This window comes from Lycorma delicatula, chromosome 6 (assembly GCF_047948215.1).
Source record: "Lycorma delicatula isolate Av1 chromosome 6, ASM4794821v1, whole genome shotgun sequence".
Classification (NCBI taxonomy): domain Eukaryota; kingdom Metazoa; phylum Arthropoda; class Insecta; order Hemiptera; family Fulgoridae; genus Lycorma; species Lycorma delicatula.
Window position 1 is genome coordinate 54,694,149 of NC_134460.1, and position 17,541 is coordinate 54,711,689.

A 17,541-nucleotide genomic window follows, 5' to 3' on the forward strand; every position below is an offset into this window, starting at 1 on the left:
GCTCAACAAAGTTTCATTTATATACAATTAGTTTTTTTTTTTTTATAATGACCCAACCAAATTTACAGTTAACATTTTTTTTTTCATTTTATTTTTTTATTTACATCAAAATTTTTAACTGTTATTGAAATTATCTGCAGCAACACTAGTGCTGTTTCTGCTTTCAATTGCATGAAGATATAGATGAAGACGCAAATTGGCATTTTTAAAATATGGTCAAAAATTATATTTACATTTGATATAATTATATTTTATATTATTATTATTTATTATTTTATATTAAATATAACATTCAACGGACAATAGATAGTATAGTATGGTTTCAAATGTATAATAAGAACACAATTTTTTGTATACCTAGTTTCATAATGCTCACACAAGTTATAAGAAGTAGTCTTTTTTGTTAATATATTAATACGGTAACCATTCATAATGCATTTTACGGGATTGTACTGTATAATTAATTTTTTTTTAAATGTACTGTACTTTGTTTTTTTAGTGTATTTTAAATGAAATGAAAATTGGACTTAATATAAATCCCAAAAGTTGGGAAAGTAAATGAAATTGTAAACTTTACTTAGTACAAATAAATACAATCTATTTTTCCATTAGACAGTGCTGTCATATACCTCAATACAGTAAATACTTGATACTTGTTTCATTATTTGTTGTCTCAAAAGTTTTCATTCTGTTTGATTAAATTTTGTTTCTTTTATGTAACACATCGTAAGTATTTTTAAAAAGTAAGTATTTGGAAAATAATTAATTTTGGTATTTGGATAAATATTATCTTATTTTGTATTAGTCGCAGTCATGGCTAAAAGGTGAAAATGCACACTTTAATGATGCATTACAAAAAGAATTTAAATTTATAAAAAAATTAAAAACAACAGTGACATGATAAGTGAAAAATGCATGGGAATATTTTCTATTGCAAATCTTGGAAGAACTGTTAATCAACAACATTTACTTACAGCAAAATACAAAAAGGCAGATACTGAAGATGCATGGGATTACCACACAATTCAACATAACCACTCATTTTGTTCCAATGACTGCACCTCAAAATTAAAAAAAAAAAATGTTTATTTGAAAAATATTCTTGTGCACTTATGAAATGAGAGGCAACAGTATGCAGTGTGTTGGTACTAAATTCAATTAATGAAATTAAGGTTTGCATTCTGGTTGTTTGAGGAAACATTAAATTATGACTAATATTAGCGAGATAATGAAGAAGAGTTCATGTAAAAATGTTAGAAAATAAGCATCTGCTAGTGTAAACTTCTGATATAATTTCAAAATATATTCAAGAAACCATGGATGTATACAATATTAAAGATAAATTACTTGTCCTTTGTCCTGATTAACACCAATTGCAACATTGGTGGTGCAGCTAGACATTGTAAAAACAATGTTTTTAGTAAGATTCAGGCATCTAATGAAAATATACTGGTGTAAATTATGCCACACATATTTTAAATAGTTACATTCAAATAGCAGTAGAATGCCTTTCTATTGATGAAAATATAGCTGTAAAGATTTATTCTCTTTTTATACATGTGAATTGAAAATTTCAAGGAAATAATGATGACACTGTAATATTATGAATATTACTGGGACACAATAAGACCATGGTTAACTCTTATGCCAGCCATAGAAAGAATTTTAAAAGCTATTTAAACCTTTAAAGGCATATTTCATAAATGAATGGCTCACAATATTAAAACAATTTTTTAATGATCCATGTTCAAAAGTCTGGCTTTTATTCTCACAAAGTTAGACTTCTATTTTTCACAGTGATATTGCCCACAAAATATCCATGCCAGAAGGATCTCTGATTATCAAGAATCTAAAATTTAAATTAAATATGAAAACAGAGGAAAAAATGATAAGCGAAATGGATAAATCTAAGTAAATTAATATCAGCAAATTTAAATCTGTCTTAGCTAATTTTTACAAAGCGTGTATTGGTTACATAAACTAGTGGAACACTGCATTCAATGAAATTGAGGTAGGAATGGGAACTTCTTTGTGAAGTTCCTTCATGGCAAAGGTAAAAGCTAGTATTAATTTTGTTTTGGAAAAGAGAGTTGCCTTAAACTAGCTGATGCAGAGTTGCTTGATGAATTTTCTTGCATTAAAAGTTATGTATATACTAATAAAATATGGGTGGACAATAACCATACAGCCAAATGAAAATTGGTACAAAAATTTACAAATATTGATAACAAAAAGATTTCCTCATTGCATATTCTGAAAATAGTTGAGTTCACGTGCTTACCAGTGTCTAACATACCTCATTAAGGTTTTTTATGTATTAAAAAATACTTGGACAACTGAAAAAATACAACTGAAGATCGAAATCACTTTCAATTACAAAATCTAATTTAACATGAATTGTCTGAAATTCAAGTATTTAAAAACCAAAATTGATCTCTTAAAAACGATAGATTATTGAAAAATATCAAAATTAATTTAATTGTACTGATTTAATTTTTTTTTTCTTAAACAGTTAAGTTAAAATCTTTTTATAGTTTTATTATTGTAAAATAGAATCTTAATGTGGTTGAAAGTAAAATAAACATTCATATTTAATAACTGTACGTTCATATTTTGTTAACTTTTACACCTACTCCTGGTCCAACTTATTTAAATACATTTTCATACAAAAAGTTGGATATGTCTTGCAATATAATTTGCATTTTTGTCTAGAAGTAATGTCTATGACATTATGTATAGACTACCTACATACATAGTTAACCTTTTAACCACTTACATAAACCAATTCGAGTAACATACCACAGAAATTTTAGTTATTTTTCTAAAAATTAGATATTTAATGTAGTGTGCATTTTTTTTTAATCATGCACATAAAACTGAAATAATTTACAATAAATTAATAATTAAATAAAATAAAAATGCACTTATTAAAATATGTGAATTTTCAAAATATAAATAAAACTGACATATTTTATGTAATATTCACAAATATTACATTAGTTTATGCCAACTTCAAAGATCAAAATTTAAGGATGGTATTTTTTTATATGTACATGGTATTTTACAATGTAGGACGGTATTTTAAAATATGTATAAATGAAAAGAATGATGTTATCAAGAAACACAAAGGTAAAATCCTCCATCTTATCTTGATAACAATAAGAAAAGCGTGATAAAAATAACACATGAATACCAAGCATGAGCCTGTGGAATGCAGTAATGTTTTATTAAATTTATCAATGAACATAAATTAACCAAAGTTTTTTCAACTAATTGTGCTAAATTTTCATATCAAAATATTCTGAATATTATGACAATACCACACATATGCCATATCCATGATTTCATTATATGCTATAATCCAATGTAAGAAATGACAAAGAAAATAAAACTACATTTTTGTTTAAAACAGTTTAAGTAATGCAATTTTTAATTTATTGGAAGAAAAGAATTATTACCAGGACCAACAAAGGAATTTCCGCAACAAAATAAAAATAAAAACAGATGATCGAAATCTACCCAACAGGTGAAGGTAAAAAAAAGGATGGGTTGAATTGAAAGCCAACCTCTGTGGCGTGAGTGGTAGTGTCTTGGCCTTTCATCCAGAGGTCCTGGTTTGAATCCTGTTCAGGCATGCTATTTTCACACACTACTTGTCATTTATCTCATCCTTTGAAGCAATACCTAACGGTGATCCCAGAGGTTAAAAAAAAAAAGGTGTAAGGGGTTGAAGTGAGAACCTCCTTCATTTCTTGAAATAAAGAATAGCAATTCATTAGATACAAAATTACATGCCTGCCATAGCATCAACCCATTTGAAGTGTCCCAAAAAACATAAGCTGGTTGTATGACCAATTCAAAAAAAATTGAAACTTACCCACTTGTTTCTTACATGTTTGCAACCTGCTTATGTTTTTTTTGTAAAACTTCAAATAGATTGTCCCCATACAAAAGTTGTGTTAAAAGTTAATCTAAGAATGGTCATCACTTGATTTACAAGATAAAAAAGATAGGAAAGCTATAACTGTTATAAAAGATTTACATTCTCATTTTAACCTTTTATTCAATAACAGCCCAATATATTTTTATTTAGCATTAGCTGTCACCAATGTCACAAAAAGTTTGATGTTAATTAACAGTAACTAAATTCAACATCATTTCCGAGAAAAACTTTCTCTGTGAACTTTCAGATATAGACTTTGCAGAATCAAAGTGATGCACTAGTAAACAACTTTCACAAGTTACTTATCACTTCTTAGAATGACTGAAGGGACATATTTAAAAAAATAAAACTTTGTGAGTAAAGTTTTCCTTTATGATCTGTAAGTACACTATTTTTTTGTTTTCTATTCAGGAAGTTATGATATTAATTTTACGATTATTATTACTATTAATATAATTAACATGCCATAAGAATTGTTATTTATTGTAGCAATGTAACACATATATTTATCCTTTAAAAAAAAGAGCTATCTACAATATTAGCAACTGTAAACTCATTTTTAGGAAACTAAATAAAAATCACAAAATGTTTATTAAAATACTGTACCAATGTAACTTAATATTGTTTGAAGTTTATCTGACATAGTTCAGGTAAATATCTGATACCAAGCATGAAGCAAAAGAAAACTTTTTTGCTTAAGTATAAGCACATTAATCAACAAATCAAGTTCCCTTATATAATGACAAAATATCCCTCCCTCACCACAAAAATCATTAAAACAGTAATTATTAAAATTACTAAATTAACACTATTAATTAATTATTAAATTACAAAAATCATTAAAACAGTAATTATTGATATTAATAAACAGTGTTTATTAATGAAGAAAATTAAACTTTTTAATGTGAAGAAAACCATATCTTTAAAATTCTGTTAACACTGATGGTACAATGATGTCTACTAAATTTGGTTATACACAATTGTTGACAATCTTCAAAATGTTAAAACCATTGATTTTACTGGAATACTATATAATTACTGGAATAATTTTAATTATTTTAGTTTAAAGTCTGTTTTTGTATCTGTTTTCTTAAAGCTCCTTTTCATATTCTTAATATACAATTTACATTGTATGTATGTATTCAAATGTAGTAGCTCTCTCTTTATTGCTGTCACCTAATTAATGGCAATTTGACAAATTTAATTTGAAACTTCTGACTTAACATTAATAAAATACATCCATCTCTTTTATGTAATAAAAATATGTGACTTTGGTATGTCACTAACATATCCAAGTTATCTTATGCAATTTTAGCTCTAACCAACCAGTACCCATACAAAAAACCAATATATAAAAAAATCATTTTATAAAAATGAGAAAAATACATAACAAAGCCAAATTAAAATTAAATATCAGCCGGTTATACAAATTGCTTAGATATATTACATACAATGCTCGATCAAATTGTACTAAAACAAATCCTAGGAAAACCACACATTTTCATTGCTTAAAAGAAATTAGGTTAGAAATTTCAAACATAAATCTGTCACATTAACTGCTGTTAAAGTTTTCAAATATTTTCAAAATATGGTTTGTCAACATTAAAAAAGTTGTAATAAATAAATGAACCTTAAAAAATTTTCTATGTTATCATCAATAATTATTTTCAATATTATGAATAAACCAGTAAATTCTTGAAACATATTACATACACACTATATATCAGATCCGTACTAACCAGTCACAAATTCTATGAATGAGAACACAGAATTGGGGATATACATGGCTCATAGCTGCAAATTTTATAAACCTACTCTAGTGGACAATCTTGAAATTCAATCAATCTATTGAATAACTTTGTTGAAGTAGAATATAGATTAAATAGTTTAAACCATGAAATATCAATTATAATTTACTTATCACATTTTGTTTACACGCAGCATTTTTTTTTTCAATCACCACTAAACAGCATTACACTTTAAATTACTTCTGAATTTTTACACATAACATTTTATCTAAACAGGGTTAATGAAAAATAACATTGAAACTTCAACTGAAAGTCTGTTAATAAGACTTGTATTATACTTAGCAGATGAGTATAAATAATATTACACCATGTATGAAAATTATTAATTAAAAATATGGATTATAGATACAATCATAATTAAAAACACAGAAAATTATCACAAAAAAAATTATTTCATTTAAGGGAAAAAATGTTGATATTAAACAATGCATAAGCAGAATTTTCCAAATAATTGAGAAGTATCATCAAATAAGCTTAAGAAACAAGTTTACAAGACGGTCATTAACTGAATCACAAAAAGAAATTTAAAGAAAATGTTCAAATCTGATTACAGTACATATTTTTCATATTCCAAGAAATTTCCATACACAAACTTCAAGCTTTATATGGTAAAATAATTAGCTATAAAACAAATATTTACTTTAAATTGAACTGCCTTTTAAAACAAATTTTTTAGTAAAAGGTTATATTCATTAATTTCTTAATCTTCAATTAAACATTTTTATCATACAGTAATTAACAATAATATTTTATTATCAGCTTATAAAGTATTACACTTCAAAAAAAAAATCATAAAACCTTTCTTGAGTTGATAAAAAATCAACTCATCAAAAATTTCATTTTCATATTTTAGGGAATGTAACTGTCATAAAGAAACTCATAGTAAAATAATTCAATTCTAATAAACTATTAACTTTCCAACTTAACCTAAGTGTAATGTAATGATTGCAGTATAAAAGAAGAAACAAATACAACTGACACAGCCATCTACCATATAAAATTCAGTTAAGTTAATTCATTTATTTTCAATATACATAATTCTTCAGGCCAGATTACATAATCAGTTACGACTTGATAAATTATAATACCCAAATTTAACAATTATTAAACAGAACTTTGCATGAATGAAAGCAACTTTTTATTTCGCTCATAATCTTAACAGATTATCTCAGCCTGAAATAACAATTATTTGAAGAAAAAAAAAGGTGGTCAATTATTAATAAATAAACCACTTAAATATCTGCCTATATATAAATTATAATGGAAAGATCATTGAGATAATTGTGTGTCTAAACGAAAAACTTGTATAAAAAATTTAATTTTAAAAATTCATAAATAGTTAAGATTTGAAAAATGAACAAAAAACACTTCTAAATTTCCAGCCACGAATTTCAGGTTTTCATCAAAAATTTTATAAACTTTAATATCCCCTCAAAAACGTATTACCTGAGAACTTCAAACGTAATAAATAATTTCATCTGCAATGAAACGTCAAAAAACTTTCTTATCCAAAGGTCACAATGTTACAATAATCTCTGCTAAAAATCAACCAAAATACCAACAGTCAAATAAAAAAGTAACATAAATGGGGTGAATTTTTTTATTACACAATACTTGAATGACAGTCGGCCGTTCTCGCTACTAAAAATATTCTTGAAATCTAGAAATCCCTGAACATAATGTACCCGATACCCCAAGTCAACATCCTGCTATCAACATATAGAAAAATTTATACATTTGATAATGCAATACAACGGATTACAACAAAAAATAAAGCAAAATGATTACCTCTGACGGAGACATTGACGCCATGATCCACTACTTAAAAATAAACAGTCTGTGAATGCACAGCTGTAACATGCCTTCGTGATAAAACATTCATTTATTAGTCACATATATATATATATATGATTAATAATCAGATTAGTAACTGCAATTTAAAAAAAAAACGTGGTGAACTTACCAATATTTCAAAATAAATAAATTAATCCTTTGGAAAGTCTCTACTCCAAGTAACTGAACTGAAAAATACTTCTTGACGTTTTCTATATTGTTTATGCCGCAGAAGATATTTATTAGCAAATAAAAATTCAATATATATTTTTATTAGTAATTAAACACTGAAACTTATTCAATTAATCAGATGTACTTAAAATCCAATGATGAATGGCATACTGCTTCTATCGTAAAACATACATGTGATAAAAGTTGCGAAGTTAGAAAAAATTGTTAGTTTACACTAACGGATAACGTACCGTTCCAAAAAATATTGTTTTAAGTACATAATCTCAACTCATTTTAATTTAAATTGTTATATTATTCATAATATAAATCATGTATTCGTTATTAATAGATGTTTATTGAATTATATTAAAAACGACTAGAGAATGGTAGTCTTCTTCAGTGACTGATTCTACACGTGTAACAACATTTAGTGATGACGTTCAAGTACGATTTTACTGTAGAAAACAATATTTATCAATTACGTTTTTATATTATTGTGGTTTGTATTTCATACTGAAAGTTTTTAATGAATTGCATAGACGAGAGATAACGTCCGTTGATATCGTCTTTCCAAGTATTTTATCAGTAATGAAACTGCCTGACATGATAGCATAGTCTAAATGGTGGCCTGAATATTTATAAAGGATTCATCACACATTTGTAATGCAATAACAAAATTGGGGTAACAATGAAAGATGGTCTGTGGCCTGACATAAAGGGCAGTTATTTCAAATGTGACTAAACAAACAAGTTTTTTATGGCATTCATTAGATTAAGTGAATCAATAATAGTTTTTTGTATTTTTTTCTTCAGTCATTTGACTGGTTTGATGCAGCTCTCCAAGATTCCCTATGTAGTGCTAGCCGTTTCATTTCAGTATACCCTCTACATCTTACATCCCTAACAACTTGTTTTACATATTCCAAACGTGGCCTGCCTACACAATTGTTTCCTTCTACCTGTCCTTCCAATATTAAAGCGACTATTCCAGGATGCCTTAGTATGTGGCCTATAAGTCTGTCTCTTCATTTAACTATATTTTTCCAAATGCTTCTTTCTTCATCTATTTGCCATAATACCTCTTCATTTGTCACTTTATGCACCCATCTGATTTTTAACATTCTCCTATAGCACCGGATTTCAAAAGCTTCTAATCATTTCTTCTCAGATACTCCGATCGTCCAAGCTTCACTTCCATATAAAGCGACACTCCAAACATACACTTTCAAAAAATTTTTCCTGACATTAAAATTAATTTTTGATGTAAACAAATTATATTTCTGACTGAAGGCTCGTTTCACTTGTGCTATTTGGCATTTTATATCGCTCCTGCTTCATCCATCTTTAGTAATTCTACTTCCCAAATAACAAAATTCTTCTACCTCCATAATCTTTTCTCCTCCTATTTTCACATTCAGTGGTCCATCTTTGTTATTTCTAATACATTTCATACTTTTGTTTTGTCTTGTTTATTTTCATGCTATAGTTCTTGCATAGGACTTTATCTATGCCATTCGTTGTTTCTTCTAAATCCTTTTTACTCTTGGCTAGAATTACTATATCGTCAGCAAATCGTAGCATCTTTATCTTTTCACCTTGTGCTGTTACTCCGAATCTAAATTGTTCTCTAACATCATTAACTGCTAGTTCCATGTAAAGATTAAAAAGTAACAGGGATAGGGAACATCCTTGTTGGACTCCCTTTCTTATTACGGCTTCTTTCTTATGTTCTTCAATTATTGCTGTTGCTGTTTGGTTCCTGTACATGTTAGCAATTGTTCTTCTATCTCTGTATTTGAACCCTAATTTTTTTTAAATGCTGAACATTTTATTCCAGTCTAAGTTATAGAATGCCTTTTCTAGGTCTATAAACGCCAAGTATGTTTGTTTGTTTTTCTTTAATCTTCCTTCTACTATTAATCTGAGGCCTAAAATTGCTTCCCTTGTCCCTATACTTTTCCTGAAACCAAATTGGTCTTCTCCTAACACTTCTTCCACTCTCCTCTCAATTCTTCTGTATAGAATTCTAGTTAAGATTTTTTATGCATGACTAGTTCAACTAATTGTTCTGTATTCTTCACATTTATCTGCTCCTGCTTTCTTTGGTATCATGACTATAACACTTTTTTTGAAGTCTGATGGAACTTCCCCTTTTTCATAAATATTACACACCAGTTTGTATAATCTATCAATCGCTTCCTCACCTGCACTGCGCAGTAATTCTACAGGTATTCCATTTATTCCAGGAGCCTTTCTGCCATTCAAATCTTTTAATGCTCTCTTAAATTCAGATCTCAATATTGTTTCTCCCATTTCATCCTCCTCAACTTCCTCTTCTTCCTCTATAACACCATTTTCTAATTCATTTCCTCCGTATAACTCTTCAATATATTCCACCCATCTATCGACTTTACCTTTCGTATTATATATTGGTGTACCATCTTTGTTTAACACATTATTACATTTTAATTTATGTACCCCAAAATTTTCCTTAACTTTCCTGTATGCTCAGTCTATTTTACCAATGTTCATTTCTCTTTCCACTTCTGAACACTTTTCTTTAATCCACTCTTCTTTCGCTAGTTTGCACTTCCTGTTTATAGCATTTCTTAATTGTCGATAGTTCCTTTTACTTTCTTCATCACTATCATTCTTATATTTTCTATGTTCATCCATCAGCTGCAATATATCGTCTGAAACCCAAGGTTTTCTATCAGTTCTCTTTATTCTGCCTAAGTTTGCTTCTGCTGATTTAAGAATTTCCTTTTTAACATTCTCCCATTCTTCTTCTACATTGTCTACTTTATCTTTTTTACTCAGACCTCTTCCGATGTCCTCCTCAAAAATCTTCTTTACCTCATCTTCCTCAAGCTTCTCTAAATTCCACTGATTCATCTGACACCTTTTCTTCAGGTTTTTAAACCCCAATCTACATTTCATTATCACCAAATTATGGTCGCTATCAATGTCTGCTCCAGGGTAAGTTTTGCAGTCAACGAGTTGATTTCTAAATCTTTGCTTAACCATGATGTAATCTATCTGATACCTTCCAGTATCGCCTGGCTTTTTCCAAGTGTATCTTCTTCTATTATGATTTTTAAATTGGGTGTTGGCAATTACTAAATTATACTTCATGCAAAACTCTATAAGTCTGTCCCCTCTTTCATTCCTTTTGCCCAGCCCGTATTCACCCACTATATTTCCTTGCTTGCCTTTTCCAATGCTTGCATTCCAATCTCCGACTATTATTAAATTTTCATTTTCTTTTACGTGTTTAATTGCTTCATCAATCTCTTCGTATACACACTCTACCTCATCATCATCATGGGCGCTTGTAGGCATATAGATGCTAACAATCCTTGTCGGTTTAGGTTTTGATTTTATCCTTACTACAATGATTCTATCGCTATGCGTTTTGAAATACTCTACTCTCTTCCCTATCTACTTGTTCATTATGAAACCTACTCCTGCCTGCCCATTATTTGAAGCTGAGTTAATTATTCTAAAATCACCTGACCAAAAGTCGCCTTCTTCCCACCGAACCTCACTAAACCCTACTACATCCACATTTATCCTATCCATTTCCTTTTTTACATTTTTTAGCCTAACAACCTTTTTTAAACTTCTAACATTCCACACTCCGACTCGTAGAATGTTATTTTTTAATTTTCTGGTGACCCCTTCGTTAGTAGTCCCCACCAGGAGATCCGAACAGGGGACTAGTTTACCTCTGTAATATTTTACCAAGGAAGGTGCCTCCATCATTGCTATATGAAAATGCAGAGAGCCACATTTTATTGGGAAAAAAAAGCAGCTGTAGTTTTCCATTGCTTTCAGCTGCGCAGTACTCAGAGGACTGAGTGATGTTGATATGGCCATTTAAGTTGTCCTGACTCACGCCCCTAACAACTACTGAAAGAGCTGCTGCCCTCTTTCAGGAATCATTCCTTAATCTGGCTCTCAACAGATTCCTCTCCGATACGGTTGCACCTTCGGTCCAGCTACTCTGTATCACTGAGCACTCAAGCCCCCTCATCAACGTCAAGGTCTCATGATTCATAGAGGAGAAATAAAACTATAAATAATAGTTTTATTTCATTCTTATTCTACATCAAAGAATAAAGAGGAATACAAATTTTAAAAATATATGGCAACTAGAATCTTTTATTTACTACAGTCTCAAGCATGCATGTACATATATACATATTTTAATGTTTAATGTTGAGAATGAAAACAATGAGATGACTGGGAAATAAGATAATGTCTTGTTTGATGTATAATCAGTATTTCACAGCAGATTTTGATAAAATTTCCTTAAAAACTTATTAGTTGACAGCTTTTTTTTAAAACTATTTAGCTTTTCTGCTTACTATAACATACCCACACCATTAAACTTAAATAAGATCAATCACTGAATATCAAACATAAATTAATGGAACTTTGTAGATACAATAATATTTTTTTTTATAATTATTACTCTTCTAATAATTGAGGCCTTCTACAAAAAAAGAAAAGTAAATGTGAGAATTACAAGAAGAATCAGCTTGTTTTTCACTGTACTGGATATAGAATATTTTCATGAATTATAATAATGCAAATGCTGAAGAATATATTAAAAATTATCTGAAGGAGGAGCAAATTAGTTTCCAGAATGGTTAGAAATTGGGCAGACAATATATTTGTATTGAAGCACATAACAAAAGCAACAAGTTTGATAAACACATTTAAATAATAGGATTATCATAAACTTCAGTATGTCACAAATATTATTTAATTTATATATAGACAATTTCTAGAGATTAATCAAGAAAATGCCCTACTCTACTACACATTTAACATTGACACTAGGAATTTTGTTTTATCTACGTTTCATTTTTACAAATCCCAGAAACAACACATTTGTGGAAAGAATTTTACATATCAGAAATTGTAACTGAAAATAAAGTGAGGACATTATCTAAACTGTGAAATTTCAGTCTGCGTTGAATCATGAACAGGGAAAACTGAAAATTTTTACTACAATGATACCATCAAAAAAACTTCCAAGATATAAAGTAAAAAAAGAAACAAAAATTCAGTTTTATAAAACAAGATCAACTTTTTACTATGGATAGTTTAACTAAGCAAACCAAAAAAAGATTCAGCGAGAAGAAGTGCAGTTTACTACATGTTGCAGGTTATAAGAAGAAAAGAAAAATACAGAAATTAACTTATGATAGAATTAAGAGTTACAGTGAAATCATATGGAAAGAATGAGTAAAAGAACACCTCAGCTGTTGCATAAATATAACCTAAAAGAAGAGGTTTAAGTAAACCAAGAAAGAGTAGGAAAACCAGACTAGTCATAAGATATTTTAGGACAATAAAGATGTAATAAAAACATATGCTTGCTAATTTAAATTTTAGATTTTGTAAAATTATACAATGAACAAATTGTATATTTTTTAAAACTTCAAAATATTTTCATTCATTTTTATGGCCTTCCTCTGTGATTGGTGTTGCATTTTCACACTTGCAACAGCTGATTGTGTTTTTAAATTAATGTGGTAAAAGTGTGTGTGATTTAAATTGTTGTGTATTTTTATAACATACATTTAATAATGATCAAGGTATTTTAAGATGTGATAGGTTAAAAAAACTATTTCCTTGCCAGAAATTAAACCTGAGCAACTGACTAAGCCAGCATGCTAACCAATACTACATTTATCTAGATAAATAATAAATATTTTACTACAATGATACCATCAAAAAAATCTATCTATGCAAAATGGTTATTGAAATAAAAAACTATGGGTAAACATAAAAAATATTACCAAGTGAAAATAACTATAGTCTACAGCCACAGTCAAATAACCGTAATTATTTATAGTAATCTGTAAAAATAAATTTAAATATATCATTAAAAATATAAACAAAACTACTTTTGAAAGAAATATTTTTAAAAAAACATTTGAATTAAAAGCATTCATTCCACAAGTTTTTATTCACTAAATGTAATTCCAAAATAGTGGTTATCTGAAGTATAGTTTGTGTGGTAGTAAACTTACTGACATTCAGAGTAGATAAGTGGAAAAAATCCTTGTCTAAATGATATTTTTTCTTTTCTCCCATTGAGCTGCATTCAACATATCTGAGCATTAGTGGGTGAACCAAGAGTAGGTGGAATAGGGTTTGTGTTAAATTACACTAAAATGATGGTGTTCATTACAACTATGGTGTTATATTAAATTTAATCTTTTTTTCTTTTCAGATAGTTGAGAGAACCCATACTGGCAAATAATTTACATATTGCTGAAAGAAAATGGGTGTTAAAAACCATACAAACCATTTACCACATTCGTGACAAATTTGATAACACTGGCTCAGTTTTTAATGCCCAAAAAACTGGTTGAAAAAAACAGTTTGCACAGAGGATCATAAGCAATTTGTTGCCAAAGCTTTTGTTCAGTTCCAAAATGTAACCCACCGGGTTGGTATAGTGGTGAACTCATCATTGTAAATCAGTTGATTTCAAAGTTGAGAGTTGTGAGGCTCAAATCCTACTAAAAGCAGGTACTTTTGTGTGGATTTGAATACTAGATCATGGATACTGGCATTCTTTGGTGGTTGGGTTTCAATTAACCACACATCTCAGGAACAGTCTATTTGAGACTGTGCAAGACTAAACTTCATTTACATTCACACATATCATCCTCATTCTTCCTTTCCTCATTCATCTTAGGTTCCAGAGGATAAACAGAGAAAAAAAATTCATGGCTAATTTATGGCATATTGAAGGATGACCCAGATAGGCAGATGCAATTTAGTGAGATCATACTGAACAAAATTACAGAAGATCCAATAACGTTACATAACATTGTTTGAACCAATGAAGCTTCTTTCAAATTATCCATTCATATTAATACACATTATGGTATGTATTGATAATAGTGAGACGATGCATTTAATAGAGCAACAACTAAACCAGCCTGATGCCAGGTTTGGGGTAGTATTTCAAGTTCTGGTGTTTTAGGACCAACTTTTTTTATGGCACAATCACAGGTGATAAGTATCTCAAAATACTAATGAATCAAGTTGTTCTAGAGTTACATCAGCTTAATTCACAAGACCTATATTTCCAAAAAGATTATTATTTCCCCTCCACATTATTCAAGAGTAGTCCGGGAGTACTTCAATGAAACATTTCTGAGAAAAGGATTGACTCAAGAGGGCCTATTGATCGGCCCCAATTTTTTTCTTTTGGGGAGTAATAAGGACACAGCTTATAGTCAAAAAATGCAGTGTCAGTGATATGAAAAATTATATCAAAGATGCATTTCAAGAGATAATTAATACACAAAGATATCTGTTCAAAGTTTTTGTCAAAACATGAAAGGTAGACTTCAAAACTGTATAAATTGTATAAATCTGAGTACCTGTGTTGGTAATTTTCATTGCTTTTGCTTTGTATATAATAAAATTTAATTGTAAGTGTAGCAAGTGTTTATCAAAAATTAAATTGTGTTGGTAAATATAAATTACCATTTAATTTGGTAAATATAAAAGATACCAAAGGTATCTTTTACCATTTCACTGTGTGACCATCTTTTACCAGGTCACTGTGTGACCACATACAGTACTTCAGGTTCACCTTTATAACTATGTTACGCAATGAATTAATTATTATTACATTTTTTACAAATGAAGAAATCATTCCATATTAAATTTATAAAAGACTTAAGAGAGATGTTAAATACAACAGACTGTAGCTTTAATCAGTAATACTTTATCTGACAAGTACCAACCTTTAAATAATTCCTGTCAAAATATTGTAGGATTCTATCAATTACTTTGTTTGTTATGGCTATTTGAAGTAACAAAATTTTTATTATTTTTTTTTTTAAAAACAAAAATTATTGAATAGAAACTGAAATAATAATTTTTGAAACAGCTAGGCTTAACAACCACTTTAAACCCGCTGGGCTGGTCTAGTGGTGAATGCGTCTTTACAAATCAGCTGATTTAGAAGTCGAAAGTTCCAGCATTCAAGTCCTAGTAAAGGTTACTTTTATACGGATTTGAATACTAGATCATAGATACAGATGTTCTTTGGGGGTTGGGTTTCAGTTAACCACACATTTCAGAATTGGTCGACCTGAGACTGTACAAGACTACTCACTTCACTTACAATCATAATATATCCTTAGGAAGGCTTAACAGCTCAAAATATAATCACAGAATTCAATACTGTTTTTGGTGATTGCACTATTTATGGTTTAAATAAAGACATTATTTGGTGTTATGAATTCTAACACAGTTATACAAGCACAAAACTTGTATTTACACTTTACTATGGTTTGAATGTTTGAACTTTGAAGTTCAAAATCATCTGCTTTGCGAAGACGCATTCACCACTAGACCAACGTGGGTCTATGCTGAGAGCCTAGAAAATAGTAAGAAAAATTTTCTATTTAAAAATTCCAAGCCTCGCACAGAGATAGTGTTAGAATACTTAATTTCTCGACAGCAACACAGTCGGCACAGCACAAGCTGTGCGCTAGGTGGGTGCTGCATTTGCTCATGCCCAACCAAAAACAGTGGCGAAAAAACATTTCAAATAATTGTTTTGAGCTCTTTTGGTGCAATCCAGAGGAACTTTTACATTGATTTGTGATTGTTAATGAGACTGATCTGGCTCCCAATGACTCACTTGTTTCCTAACCTAAAAAAAATGGCTTCGAGGGAAGAGATCTTCAACCAGTAATGAAGTTATTTTAAGGAGTTGAATAAATCAATTTACTGAACTGGCATAAGTGCTCTTGTGGAATGCTGGGCTAAATGTTTAGACCTTCATTGTGACTATGTTGAAAAATAAATCAAAATGTACGCAGAAAAATGTTGTTTTCTTATCCAGTCACAGAACTTTACACCCAACCCCCATATCTCAATTGTAGAAAAATAGGTATTGCTGCTTTATGCATCTTGAACACAAAGAAACTTGATTGTTACCACAAATAACTGCAGGAATATGAAAAACGAAGACAAATTTTTAGACTCTGTAATAACCTGTGTTGAAACCACAGTTGCACTATTTTACCCAAAAAGAAGGGAGGAGGTTCAGTGGTTATATTCATACTCAACTATTACAACAAAAACCATGTCCCCATGACCTTAACTGAGAAAATAATGGTAAACTTCTCCTGGAACGCAAAGGGAATTCTAACTTTACTTTCTGACAAAACAAGAATAATCACTACACTACAATTTAAGAATGATAATGTCGAAGAGGGGTCAACCAATGTCTAGTTTCTTCCCTTCAGGTCACTTTTCTTGTTCTGACATCCCATTGTTCTTGTATCCCATCTGACATACAGACCATATTTAGCACCATCAGACTATCAGTTTAACCAATCTGAAAAATATTTAGGAATAATTTGTTCAATAATACTTTGCAAGAATAGGTGTAAATGCAACCAAAACTTTTTCTCTTTTGGAATTAAGTAACTTTATTAGTAGCAGGAGATCAACAGCTGCAAGTATAAGGAGACTATAGTGGGTATGTCACTTCTTTGAGACAGTAAATAAATTAGAGCCATTAATTTCTGGGTATTTTTTAACCCCCCTCATGACAAGAAGGCAAACAGAAGTCAAAGAGCCTAAATGAGGAAATAAACTGTAAAGATTAATGATATTTTACAGAGCTGAACTGAAGGATTGAAAACAGATTTTCATTAGAAATGTTTTCTGAGCTGATATAAACCAATTAACATGATAAAAGAATCAAAGCAAAATAAAACTAAATAATTT

At 29.5% G+C, this 17,541-nt stretch overlaps 1 protein-coding gene across 1 annotated transcript in view; it reads right to left on the reverse strand.

Moving 5' to 3' along the window:
• Positions 1–7,613, reverse strand: part of LOC142327078 (ubiquitin-conjugating enzyme E2 W) — a 108,468-nt gene extending 100,855 nt beyond the window's left edge. The window contains exon 1 of the mRNA XM_075369911.1: positions 7,540–7,613. Within this exon, the coding sequence (XP_075226026.1) occupies positions 7,540–7,563 (24 nt within the window). The 5' untranslated portion in view covers positions 7,564–7,613. The remainder of the gene's footprint in view (positions 1–7,539) is intronic.
• Between the last annotated feature and the right edge of the window lie 9,928 nt (positions 7,614–17,541).